This window comes from Gopherus flavomarginatus, chromosome 5, assembly GCF_025201925.1.
Source record: "Gopherus flavomarginatus isolate rGopFla2 chromosome 5, rGopFla2.mat.asm, whole genome shotgun sequence".
NCBI classification, from domain to species: domain Eukaryota; kingdom Metazoa; phylum Chordata; order Testudines; family Testudinidae; genus Gopherus; species Gopherus flavomarginatus.
In genome coordinates this window covers 16,124,457-16,137,922 of record NC_066621.1, presented here as the reverse complement: position 1 = coordinate 16,137,922, position 13,466 = coordinate 16,124,457, and the positions used below count along the sequence as shown (strand labels likewise).

Below are 13,466 nucleotides of genomic sequence, written 5' to 3'. Positions count from 1 at the left end.
CAGGAAACTGTCTCTATCTTAGAATCATAGAATATCAGGGTTGGAAGGGACCTCAGGAGGTCAACTAGTCCAACCCGCTGCTCAAAGCAGGACCAATCCCCAACTCAATCAAAATCTTCTAAAGAAAAAGGATGCTGCATAGCTCAAAGTGCACACACTCCCTTCTAAAGTAGGGCAGATCCGAACACGGCCATTTATTACTACAAAAAAAAAAAATCTTGAAACACAGTGTAATAAGGACAGTTTATTCCCTTCCACTTTCCAGGTCTTTGGAAATCTTGGGAAAACATAAAAAACACAGGCTATGTGATCATTTTTCCACTCAGCAACACACACACACACACACCCCTACCTCTAAACGTGGAGAAAATTTTTTGGACTGACAGTCCCTGAAAAATTCCTTTTCTAGCTACTTTAAATAGTTGGGGTGTAAGAGCAGGTGGTAATGCAGATAAGGGAGACATTAAAGGGTGAAATCTTGGCCTCACGGACGTCAATGGGAGTTTTGCAATTGACACTGATGGAGCCAGGATTTCACACATAGTGTTTAGTTTTAGACCCAAATTGCTCCGCATGGCATGGTCAAAAAAAGCTATTTTACGATTATGGGGCAAAACGTTCTCTTGTGACAAACCAGTGCAGCACAGGGCTGGGAACCAGGAGCCTAAGATTCCACCCCCAGCTCATTCGAGCCTGGTCTACACTAGGGACATTTTGAAAAAAAATGTCACATTTTTTGCTAACACCAATTCATTTCTGACAGTGGTAGCAACACAGGGAGCCCTACTGGAGATGTGCCCCCTGCTGCTACCAGTGTTTTAAGTTTCATTTTGACTAGCCCTATTTTGAACCAGGTTAGACAACACGGTGTTTAAAATGCTGGCGGGAGCCTGGGCTATGGACATGCTCAGTGTTGCTTCCACTGGTGCAAAAGAACTGGTGTTAGCAGTAGTCTTGGGTGATCTGAGGAGAGTTGTTGCCCTTCTCTGTGCCTCAGTTTCCCCATCTGTAAAATGGTGCGGAAAACCATTTCGCTGTCTGCCTAGTGATCAAACAGTGTCTAACTCCTCGAGAGCTTTGGGTCCTTTTACTACGAAAGCGCAAAGCATGATCATATTCTATTTGATGATGATGGTGATGATTAGTTTGACCATTTAAACTTGATCTCTTTCCTTGACCAAAATTAAACATACCCCTCTCCGCAAAACAGGACATTTGGGTTTCAATTTAAAAAGTTTCCATGAAAAGCGAACCTACGTTTTCACCATGGGAGAAATGAAAAATGAACCACAGCTTAGTTCTTATGTGATCTTGTCCTCCACTTACCTCTGCTGCTCGTGGGCCTTTGTGTGCAGGGTGAGGGAGGCAACTGATGAGACCCTTCTCCCTACTCCGGTCCCTTACAAATAGGTGAGCAGTTGCCCTGACTGGCTGGATCTCTCTCATCTTCAGTATAAACCTCTCCCCCTTATTATAGGAGCTGGTTGTGATGTCAGCAAGGCTTGGACCCACCTCTACTTTCCTCCCGCCCTCCCAGTCATTTCACTTCAGAAAATTGCCACTTATCTTCTTCTCTTGATTGCTTGTTGCTGTGACGTGCAATTTTACTATACACCACTTTAAACAAGAGAACACAACTTGCCCCTCTCTGGGCAGGATCATCAGCTGGTATAAATTGGCCTAATTCTATTGACTTCAACAAGGCTACACTGATTTATACCAGCTGGGAACTGGCTCCCTGCCCCTGCCCCCCTCCCTTCTTAAACTCTTTTCCTTTTCACTCAGGGTACATCCATACTACAGAGGCTATACCAATGTAGCTGTGCTGGCATAACGTCCTGGTCTGCAGAATGTCATAATGGGCTGTTCCAGCAATTTCAGAACCTTCTTCCCCAAACGTGTGTCAAGTCAGAAGACTCCCCGACAGTCGCTCACCCTGCTTTGCAAAGCTTTGGTTTCTGCATTCTGCAGTGAAACCACCGCTGGGTGGAGAACACTCCAGCAGCTTCACTCCCCATGTTATTCTCAGAGCTGGACAGCCCCTGGGAGCCAGAGAGCGCAGCTACGGCCAGCCGTGGCAGGAGCTAAGCTTGTTATTAAAAGAAACCTACAGGATAAAGAGACATGGGCTAAAATTCACCAGTTCAGAGAGCTGGCACAGCGCTTAGGTATCACTTTAATCCTCAAAATAGAGCGGAAGTGGCCTTAGCACTAACGAGGCCACAAGAAGCAAAGCAAAGATCCTCCAGTGACCTCCGAGTAAGGAGGCAGAAGCACCATGGTGGACGGCCTTGCTATTAAACGATATGCTCCCACAAACCAATACCATTTGCCATGGCCTGCCAACCCCCAGGACAGTCTCCAGAAGGCCTGCATCACAATGAGTTGAGTCAGTCCAGGTCCCTCATCCATGTTCTCCTTCTTTCTCAAGGAGATGCACTCATGAATACGAGCCTTTTAACAGGGCACTTGGGGGAACAGCAAGCTCTAGTGACAGGCTGCATAGGAAGACAGCTGAGCTGCCCATAACCTGACACTTCCACCGCACCATGCCCAAGGCTTTCCCGGGCATGACCCTGGAGGAATTCAGCAGCTAACTAGCTGCAGAGAGATATTGCACAGCTATAGAACCACAGAGGTGTGCTGTTCCATTAGCCACTGGGCAGGGGACAAGGCTAATAGCCCATACACAGGGCTTAGTCCCAGGAGTTGACTCTGGATGTGAAGTTGCTGTCAGTGCTGCAGTGGTGTGGAGCACGGGGGATTCAGGAGGGACCCACCGCACAGAGGCGATGCCAAGTGGACCCGTTTTGGCTTTGGCCAGGGAGTGAGAGTTGCCCACCTCTGTGTGCCCTGCTCTTGCCAATTACTGGACAAGTTGATGTGACTGTCACCTGTAGGAAGGGGACCAGCAGGACTGGCTTGGTGGCCTCCTTAGAGCTAGGGTAGGTAACAATGCACCCTCCAGCGCAAGATATGGGAGAGCGCAGGCTTCTTCGGCCCTCCATGACACCTTGCCAAAAGAGGGCTGTTAAGTCCCCCTGCTCGCTTCAATATTCAGCTGCCTCTTTGCTGAGACAGCCCTACTGCTATTTTTTGTGATGGAGATGCCTGCCCAGTGGGAACTGGGCTGAGACCCAACACACTCATTCTGCACAGGGGCCACCAAACAGCAGTCTGACATGTAGCTGCTTTCTGTCCCTAGGCAACAAGACTGGACTTGAACTGGGGCTGCTGGAAGCCAGCAGCTTCCTAGCCCATGACCATCCACTTTGTACCCTGCTGCCCCTCACCACAGTACCTTGTGCAATCCCCACCTCTGGTGCAACACAAGGCTTGTGCAGTCCTTTGCATAAGAACAGGGTGGGAGGGGGAATGACCAGAGGGCTCAGCGCTCCAGCTTTTCAGGCTGCAGAACAGCCAACAGGAAGCCAGGCAAGGGCTTTAGGAAAGACAAGGCTGAGCCCAAAGCCAGCAGTCAGAACTTTCAGCCAAGGAAGTGATCTTGTGATCATAGGTGCATTATAATGCAAGCTAACAGGGCCAGATTCTCAGCTGTTGTATGTCGGCATCGCTCCATTGACTTCCAATGGATCCGTGCAGAATTACACCAGCTGCGAATCTGGCCTGGTTCCAGCAGCAGCTTAGTGCTCTGCCTGTCCCTTTCCCCATGTAGCGTTGTTGCATCACTGTCTGCGGAACCTGCCTCATACAAGACAGGATGGGTTCACTCCTCCTGCTTCCCCAAGTGTCCTCAGCCAGATCCGTGCCTCCAGCTTCAACGAGGGCTCCGGAAACGCTCCATTGTTTCTGAAGTCCTTTAGTGCTTAATCATAGCAAAGGCAGCTCACGCTCCTGCAGCCAGCGGTTGACTGAAAAGAACATGCCCTAGTTCTCAATAGATCAGCCATGAGCTATCTGCTTGGCATCTGGCCTTCCAATACAGTACATTCCTCCTCGCTCAATTTTCTCCTGTTTGGCAGCAGAATGGTCTTTTAAAAACGAGAGCTAATTATCGGAAGTAATCATGGGTCTATTGCTGTGCTCTCCCCCACAACCACCTGCTTATCCCTCTGCAACTCTTTATTAATTAATGGCCCCAAATATCATTTGGTTTCTCATGGCCATTGCCCACGAAAAGGGTAATTTACTCTCCCTGGATCAGGTCATGAAACATTAATGGGGCTTAACAGGAGTTTTCCTAACCTCCCCTGCCCATTCTCAGAGCGGTGGCATTCTAAGGGCAGATTCCGGGCCGGGCCTCTTGGGAAGAGCAGTCCAGGCAGTGGGAGCTGCAGGGTAGCTTTATAACCTCTTTGCACCTCCCAGATCCTGGGCTGCTTCAGAGACGCACCTGACTTCTGCAGTAAGTTAGAGCAGCCTTCAGCCTTTAAGGCCTTGCATGGCTGCCTGTTGGCGGTTCTGCAGCCCAGAAGAGACGGAGCACAGAGCACTCTGGTCATTCCCCCTAAGCACAGGGCTGCACCAGCACTATGTCGCTCCTGCACTGGGAGAATTCCCCAACATGCTGCAGTGGGGTGCAAAATCCGGCCTCAAGGGGCTGGCGCCCAGGGAATGGGACTTCACCTTACTTCGTGCTGAACGCTGCAATGCCTTTTCAGGACCTGATCCTGCAGTTTAATTTGCGGCTGATGGAAGCAAACTCCGGTTCAGAAAGGCACCTTGAGCTTATACAAAAGGCACAACGCAAACAACTGGATTGCTTGGCCAGAGAACGCAGCTCACTGTTTCACAGCTAAGACGCAGAGACCGGAGAGGAACATTAGTGCAGTCACTGCAGTTTTAGCACCTGCTGCTTAGTGATTTTTAAAATATTACAAAACCAGGATGAAAAGGAATCAGACAGGTCTGAGATGTTCATTGGCCTTGCGGGACTCCATGCTCCCTAGATACTCTGCGTCGCTTCCCATCTCACCACGGAAGCATCAGACATGACTTTGGTTTTAGCTTTGTGCTTCAACACCCATTGAAATCTGGCAGCTTCTTTCCAAGTTCCCCGATTCATTTTTGTTCTGTCAGAGCCCTTTCAAGGGCTGGAAAAGCCTGTTTCCAAGCTCTTCCCAACCCTCTCCAGGTATTTTGTCCAGAATGATTCCTGAGAGCTACTCATACAGGTCATGTCTACACTGTGATCGGGAGGTATGACTACAGCGTGTGTAGACATACCTGAACTAGTTTTGATCTAGCTAACCTGAGCTAAAGGAATAACTCCTCTCTCTCTTAGCTGTAGCAGGCTCCTATCCTGCATGGAGCAGCCACGAGAATGGGCATGTACTACATGCTCTGAGAAATGCGTCAACAGCAGCATGTCCCTTTAATGCAGTGGTTCCCAAACTGGGGTTCGTCAAATGTTACAGGGGGTTCTCAGGAAAAAATTCCCAAATGGCAGACAGAGCTGTCCACAGGGACCCCAGGCAGCACGGGGCCAGCAGCACGGAGCCCCTGGACTTCCAAGAGCTCAGCAGATCAAAGCAAGCATCTCTATCACACTGAGGAGATTTCAACTTCAAGACTCCTTCTAAGAAATGGAAAAGGAGGTGGGTATTTTTTGCTGTTTTTAAAATTCAATTGGCAGCTAGTGTTGTTTTTCAAATTATTATGAAGAACAAGTTTAAGCTTTGTTGTAACGTACGTTGTTTGTCTGGACTGCTCAAGACCTGAATGCGTGTGTAGGAGAAACTTTCGAGTTGGCTTCTTAAATCCCTTCATGCTGTTTTATATCTGATACTCCTTGATGAAACATAGGAGCCTTGTCTTATAAACAGGCTTATTCAAAGTGATACAAGCAACGAAAGTGAGATCTTGGAAGAGAGTGTTGCCGTTTTCATAATGTAATAAAAATACTGCAATGATGAATAATAATTAATAATAGTGTGTAATAAGCATGTCATAAAAAACAAATTTTATATTTCCAAGATCACTGCTTTTATAATATATACTCAGGTAAAGGAGAAAATCCCTGGAAATATAGTCATTTTTAGGAGGGGGTTTGTGAGACTTGACATTATAGTGAAAGGGGTTGACAGGTTGTTAAAGTTTGGGAACCACTGCTCTAATAGGCCTGGGACGCAACATTATCTCAGACATGCTTTTTAATCCACACACAATTTCACTCTATGAGGACATGACAAAAGAGTAAATCAACAACTTGCACAACCATCCGGCTTGGGAAACTCATTCATTCCAGTGTAGCTCATGGGAAGGTGAGAATCTCAGCCATATCTCTCCAACTGGGAGCAACCTGATAGCAAGGCTTGGATTTTTGGGTTAAGTGGTAGCAGGATCTGTTGGCTCCAAGCTGCTTCCTTCACACAATAAAAGAGCATGTCCAATCCAGGTGGCTCTTGGCTAGGAGAGACCGCAGATTAGTGTCTGTGCGATGAGAGCTGGCTGCCCATGGATCTGGGTGTCTATAGCAGGTGACGTTATCTCCACTAGCTGTTGGAAACTCTTCCAGGTCACACCAAGGAGCTGGTGTCTCCTAGTTTCTGGAATAGCTGCAACAATGACAATTCATTAGCAGCAGCAGTAAACTCCAGCTGAACAAAATGGTGATGCTTGCAGCTCAACACAGCTGCGTCTGCATTTCCCTTAGAGGTTCAGCAAGGGCACCCACGGGCAGGCTTCTGGTTTCCCAGCTTGTTGCCTTTCTTGGATGGAGCCCTGCGTCTCTCCCCCTTCTGACTGAGGTATTCCCAGGCTGAACAGTTCCCTGTCTTCACTCTGCCATTCCCAGCAGAGGACAGACTGCTTAAGCAGACCCCCTTGCTTTCTCTTCAGACACTTGAATAGTGTATCTGCCCACAGGTAAGCTACCACACAGCTTTTGTGGTGCAAGCTGATTTATCTTTAAGACAAAACCATTACAGAGAAAATATATTAAAAACAATAAAGGAACCTACATACATGCCAAAAAGCTTCCCAGCGATCACCCCAGCTCTACCATGGGCTGTGGTAGTTAATTTGTGCTTCAAAACTCCTCTATAGTCACAAGTACATAACAGCCTCAGCTCAGAAGTAGCCCATTCAGGTAAAGTTTAGTCCATCTGTTATATAGTTGAAAGGTCTTTGATCTGGAGTTTCCAGGAGCAAGTAACCAGTAGGCAGGGGAACTTGCTCCCCAGGGCATAGCTTCAAAAGGCTGGTTTCACAGGGGACAATTTGCTTTTTTCTCCTCCCAAGTACTTTCCAGGGTAGCCACATCACAGAGATTGTCCCCAAAAGCCCTTTGAAGTCCCTAATACTTTCAGAGATTTAATTGGGCAGGTTTCTAAAGAAGTTATGTACAATCCCACAATAATCCAGACACAACTGCATTTTGAATAAATGGACCACAAATTTAATTTAGTACCATTTTGAATAAATGGTACTAAATTTAATTCAATAATGTTGGCCAGGACAGTGTCGGTCTCTCCCAGACTTGCCCCAGGACAGTCAGTCGGCATTATAACAAGGGATGACCAGTTGAAGTCCTGATGCTATTTGCTATGGTGTACAACCCGTCTCCTCAGCACCTCTGTATTCATAGTTTAAGACTTTTTTCTATACAGAAGATACAGTCCAGACCTCTAGTGAACAGATACACATTGCTGCCTCTGAATTAGTGCTGGTCAAAAATGTTCGCACTGGTGAAATTTCAACAAAAATTGTGCAAATATTTTTCACAATTTTTTTGATCAATTCTAATATCAATGAGAGTCTAGAGTTGAATGTGGACAAGACAAGAACTATGCTGGTACACAAGGATCCTGGGAAAACATGCAACGTTCCAGCGAGTGACACAGCTGTAGAATACATGAGAAATCACTGCTACTTAGGAAGCATCATTGCAGAAGATGGAAGTCAGCAGCAGAATAGCAAAAGCAAAAAAGACGTTCTGGAAGAATTAACATCGGATGAGAAGGAACATAAAATCTGAAGACTTTTTAAAATCCCAACTCTTAAAAACTTGTGCTTAGTCCGTGTTAAGTTATGGCTGTGAGAGGCAGACATTCGAACAATTCAAGTGTAAGTGAGGGCTGAAATTTAACTGCCTCTTTCGACCAGATTTTCCTCTCCCTTTCACTTGTGTAAACTGAGAGTGACTCATTTCAAATCAATTAAGTTACATGAGATGTGAAGTCAGTGTGAGAGGAGAATGGGCCAAATTCTCAGCCAGTTTACATCTGTGAAGCTTTGGAAATGTCAATAAAGATCTATCAATTTACACCAGCTCAGAATTTGATCCAGAGTCCTTACTGGGGTCTTCCACCAGTACCTTGCAAAACCAAAGGCCCCCCGACTCTGTATGAAATCCAACCCCAAAGCCCTGCTTACCTTGCTCAGCAGTGGAATATTTTCCCAAACTCCCAGAAATCCAAAGACTACTGGGAAAAAATTCCTGGAGCAAAACAAAGATCACTGTTAGTCATTGAGTGGAAGCTGGGGAAGGGAGTGGGCTGATTTAGGGTCAGGGAAGGACTTTCCCCATGATCTATAACTGGGTAAAATAAACCTAGGTCAAAAAGTTCCCATGAGCTTTCACTAGCTGGGAAATATTGTCCATTCAGCTGCTTGCCAGGTTTACCCTGTTGTTGCCAGCACACAAGCAGCCATGTAGATTTGTAAAAGCAGCAAAGAGTCCTGTGGCACCTTATAGACTAACAGACGTATTGGAGCATGAGCTTTCGTAGGTGAATACCCACTTCGTCGGATGCATCACCACGAAAGCTCATGCTCCAATATGTCTGTTAGTCTATAAGGTGCCACAGGACTCTTTGCTGCTTTTACAGATCCAGAGTAACACGGCTACCCCTCTGATACTTGACACCATGTAGATTTGGTACGGATGTGGAGCCTGGTAGGATCTCTTTTGGCTCACACCGTTTGAAATCAATGCCTTGCAAACGACAGGGGAGTTGATCCTGCGACATTTGTGTGGCTTTCTAGGGAGCTTTGGATGCTTGCTAAGAAATTCCTTAGGGGAATGAGATTGGGGTTTCCTAGATAGCCTCTTGCACCCACAATGCTCCACACCTATGGAGTTTTGCCAGTTACCCTAGCAAGACTATCGTCAAAGGCCAAAACCAAAGGCATGTAGAGAACAAGTCACCTGAAGAGGGTGATGAAGCCATAGGTCTCCAGCAACATGTCCAGAAAAGGCTGTCTCAGGAGCACAATGAGAATGCCTCCCAGGAAGAAGTCGGTGCCCTTTAGCTTTTCATTCTGGAAGAAGAAGCTGAAAGTCCTTCTCAGTCCGATGATAATGGCCAAGCCAGAAAGGAACAGGAGCTAAGTGGAGGAAATGGAGTCACACAGGACTTGTTAGAGGAGAGAAGGTCTACACATTCCCTTCATTCATTCCTGATCAGGCGCCAGCTCTAGCTCCTCTTTCCCATGTGTATCAAAGAGAACCCTTGTCTATCCCACCTGCTGACACGGGCAGCCCTTCTCCCCTCACCGGGGCACCATCCATCATGCTAACGCAGCAGCCCCTACTTGCCTGCCTTTGCAATCCATGTAACTGTTATAAAGGACAATTCATATGAGCCACAGAAGGCTTAGTTCTGCCATAGCAGCTCCAGGAGAAAGCCACTGTAATAATGCAGTAAGGAAACAGGTTCGCACTTCTTGCCTAAGTCCCAGGCAACAGAAATGCAGTAGATAAGAGAATGAAGAGCTAAATTCTGCTCTCAGTTATAACGATACCTAGGTCTTATACAGCACTTCTCATTAGTAGATATCAAAGGAGGTCAGTATCATTATCCCCACTGTTGTTGTTAGTTTCACAGGTAGAACCCCATTAGGACTGCACTGACTGCGGTAGGATTCCAATGCCAGCTGATTCCCTCAGTGTTAGAAGGAAACATCTTTGATATTTCATGAGAATGAAAACATGTTCATGTTACAGGGCTTGTCTATATGGAGAGTTATTCCAGAATAGCTATTCCTGGTTAACTCTGCCTAATTAAAGCCATGTGCAGTTATTCTTCTCCCGGAGTAAGAGTGCCTTATTCCGAATCCATTCTGGAAATGGATTAAACTACTTTGGAATAAAAGCATTCACCCCTGGAGTTAATCAGGAATAGATAATCCACTTTAAATGTACACCCTACCTGAATCTGAATGAACTACTATGTGTAGACAAGCCCTTTGTTCTTCTTATTTGTAAATTCAAGACAACTTTTAGAAGGACTTTAGTGCCTGTGAGGAGAAGTGCTGGGCTGACTTCCCTGGAGACTGAAATGCTGTTTAACCCATACAGATACGGGCTGCACCATACAAAGGTCCCCCACACCGTGTGTCTCAATCCTGATTGGGAAGGACCATCCCCAGTAGGGAGATAGTAGTTTAGTCTCCATGTGATTTGATTCTTAGCTTCTCTTTCGAGGTTGCCTACAAGGGGATCAAGTAGCACCAGTGGTGGTGAGATTAAGGATGGGGACACATCATCACAGCTGGACTGAAACTCAGCAAGTTTATTTCACACAAACCTGAGCAGGATTTGAACAGAGACTAGCCCCGTTTCTCTCATAATAGGAAGCTGTACAGGGCCAAAGGGCTGGCACAGGAGCTGTGACTGTTTGCAGCAGGGTTGTCGTGTCTGGGCCGCTGTCCCAGTGCTATATTTTGTCCTCAGGAGGGGCAAGGAAGGGGGCCAAGATTTTGAGGTACTCACGTTTCCAAAGGCCAGCAGCACTGAGTCAAAGTACAAGAGCACCCCAAAAAAGATGAAAAATAGGCCAAAGCCCACAAGACCGACACCAATCTCTGCAACAGAAGGAGGGTCAGCGATTAGGAGTGCAGCAGCCAGAGGATAACGTATTGCTCCAAAGGAAGTGTTGGATGGTGCCAGCTTCAGTCACCAAATGCACTCTGTGGTTCCTTGTTGCATCGCCATCTCAGCAAGGAAGGTTAATTTGTGGGTTGCATCAAATATTTAGAAACACGTCAAGACAATTTCTATCTAAGGTAGGTTTTTGAGAGCTCATCCATCACCCTGGCCTCAGAGTGCCTCTCTTCCTATATGTATCTAGGGAAAAGGAAATAGTATGATGTTAAGCCAGCTGGAAAACAGGAAAACAATTTCCTGAAAACCTGTGAAGGGGTTTCCATGTGGCAGGGGTCACCTCCTTATCCCCACTCTCTTCAAAATGGACCTGATCCAAAGCTCTGGACTCACTAAGAGTCTTCCTATTGCTTTGAATGGGCTTTGGGTCAGGCCCAGCGTTCTCCAACTTATTTATCAGCCAAACAGCAGCCAAGAATGGGATGTCGTAGGGGTTTAGAGCAATGAGAAGCCAGTCTGAAAACCCAGAAGACACCTGCAAACTTTGTGTGTGTCAGGGCATGAGTTACTCACTTATTCTCTTCTGCAGGGAGATTTGGCACTCACTAACAGTGCTGGGAGAAGAGCAGGCAAGAGCTCAGCAAACCTTCCACACACCCAGCTCTGCCAATGGCCCTCACCCATAACTTCCCTCTGCTATTCCAGTCCTGAGCTCCCCACACAAACTCCAGCTGTGCCAATGCCCCATAGCCCTGAACCACATCCTCCTCCCCCGCCCCGCTATTGCAGTCCTGAGCTCCCCCCAGCCAGCTCTGCCAGTGCCTCTCCATCCTGACCCACAGTCCACTGCTGTGCCAGTCCTGGGCTACCCCACACCAAACTTCAAGAACGGCCAGCTCACCCTTGACTTATATTTCCTCACCTTGGCATTGTAGACCCAGACCTCATCTGAGCAGATGATGCCAGTTGTGGTGTGTTATGAGTTCTGCAGAGCTGTGAAATGTACGTTTCCCTCTTCCATGGAATGGTGTTTCTGTGGTGTTGACAAACACCCGTCGGGGTTTGCAGGGACAGTACCAGACTCAAGGCCTTTGGGGCAGGGGCAGGACAGAAGTTCACTCTGCCTCTGACACTCCCTGATCTGCTGTGACTGGTGCTGACACAGCAACCTCCAGCTCCAGCCCAGACTTGGCTCTGAGCTCCAGTGGTTGCAGCATCGCACGCTGGACGGAGCAGATAAGCCCCAGCCTCTGAGCCAGGCTGCTCCCCAGGTTCACCGAGTATCGCTGAGGAGTTAACAACCAACCCCCCTGAGGCTGCGTCCCTTACTCACTCTGAAACTCCGAGAGAGACACCATCTTCCCTGGCATAAACCTGGAGTGAAACAAGGTGTGTGTGGGGTGGGGTGTGGTGGACCCACAGCTTCCATGAGCTCCCAACCAGTGACCTTTGGAAAGGCCTTTAATCCCCACCTCCTCATCCTGCAAATCATTAACTCCATAGCTGTGGCAATAACCTTAAGAGGCCCAGCTGCTAACATGGCGCTCATCACCGCTAGGTTCCCTCTCAGAAACCAGCACAGGCCTGTAGTCACTTACCCAGAGTTGCTTCTGCATAAAGTACCCCTGGGGAGTCTGCCATCGCTGTTACCTGGGAGAGCGAAGTTCTGTATTGCCCCTCTCTGTTGTTCCTACTGCCCAGAGATCTCCATTAATGGCCCATTCTTGCCTATCAAGGGCCTGATTCGAATCTGACCTACACCATTGTAAATGAGGATGAAAGAAGAGAATTTGCAAGGCCTGAGTCTCCCCTGCTTTGTATTGTTTTTAGTACCTGGAGCCCCAGTCATGGAGTAGGACCCCACTGGGCTAGGCACTGGATGAACAGAACAAAAAGATGGCCCCTGCCTCAGAGAGCTGACACTCACCTGTCCTGCTCTGGCTCGATGAAAGCTTGCAACATGATCTGGTCACACAAAGTGCTGAGCAGTACCATCCAACTTGGTCTTTGTTTCTGAACAGTTGCTGGTCCATGAACATTTTAAAATAGCGTCCAATGGGGCTTCTCAGGGACCATGCTTGGGATTCTGAGCCACATAAGCTTTGCTGCCTCTAATTCTCCCGCTCAGCCATGCTGCTAATTTCTTCTCCACCAGAAAACTGCCCCATGGCCAAGCCCCAAAATCTGCTACCTATTGATCCAAGGAGCAGCAATGTCTACCTTATGCACACATCCTGCCAGGTTAAACCTTACCCTGTGACTCAGCCGTGACAGGATTCTCTTTTCTACTGAACAGCCTTGCTCCAGAACAGAGAACACTCATTCCACATGCAACCTCCATTTGAATGGCAAGTGGAGAATCTTTATTGTGCAAGGCTAAGTACACAGCCAGGCACATCTGTTGCATCTGTCTGATACAGGCAGTGTGCTCCTACAAGCATTACAGCTGATTCACCAGACATGGGCTCCAGCCATCACATGCAGGGGGGATAGTTTGTAAGAAATTAATTATTCATCAGCTGTTGGCCTCTTTTTCTGTCTGCGAAACATTCCCAAGGAGGTTGGGAAATGCTCAGACGCATTCTCTGGTCACAATTGTCCCTCCATAGGCCTATTTCTGCCCCATGTACTCACACTGAGCAGTCTCATCCCACCCCACTGCTTTCTGGAGCTGGGT

At 47.5% G+C, this 13,466-nt stretch overlaps 1 protein-coding gene across 1 annotated transcript; it reads right to left on the bottom strand.

Annotated features, from left to right (window-relative positions):
• Nucleotides 1-6,153: 6,153 nt before the first annotated feature.
• Nucleotides 6,154-12,430, bottom strand: GOLT1A (golgi transport 1A). The gene is made up of 5 exons (XM_050953785.1): nt 12,388-12,430; nt 10,679-10,827; nt 9,113-9,291; nt 8,338-8,401; nt 6,154-6,518 (listed from the first exon to the last, which is right to left on the bottom strand). The coding sequence occupies exons 1-5, from the start codon at nt 12,428-12,430 to the stop codon at nt 6,480-6,482; spliced, it is 474 nt and encodes a 157-aa protein (XP_050809742.1). The 3' UTR covers nt 6,154-6,479.
• Between the last annotated feature and the right edge of the window lie 1,036 nt (nt 12,431-13,466).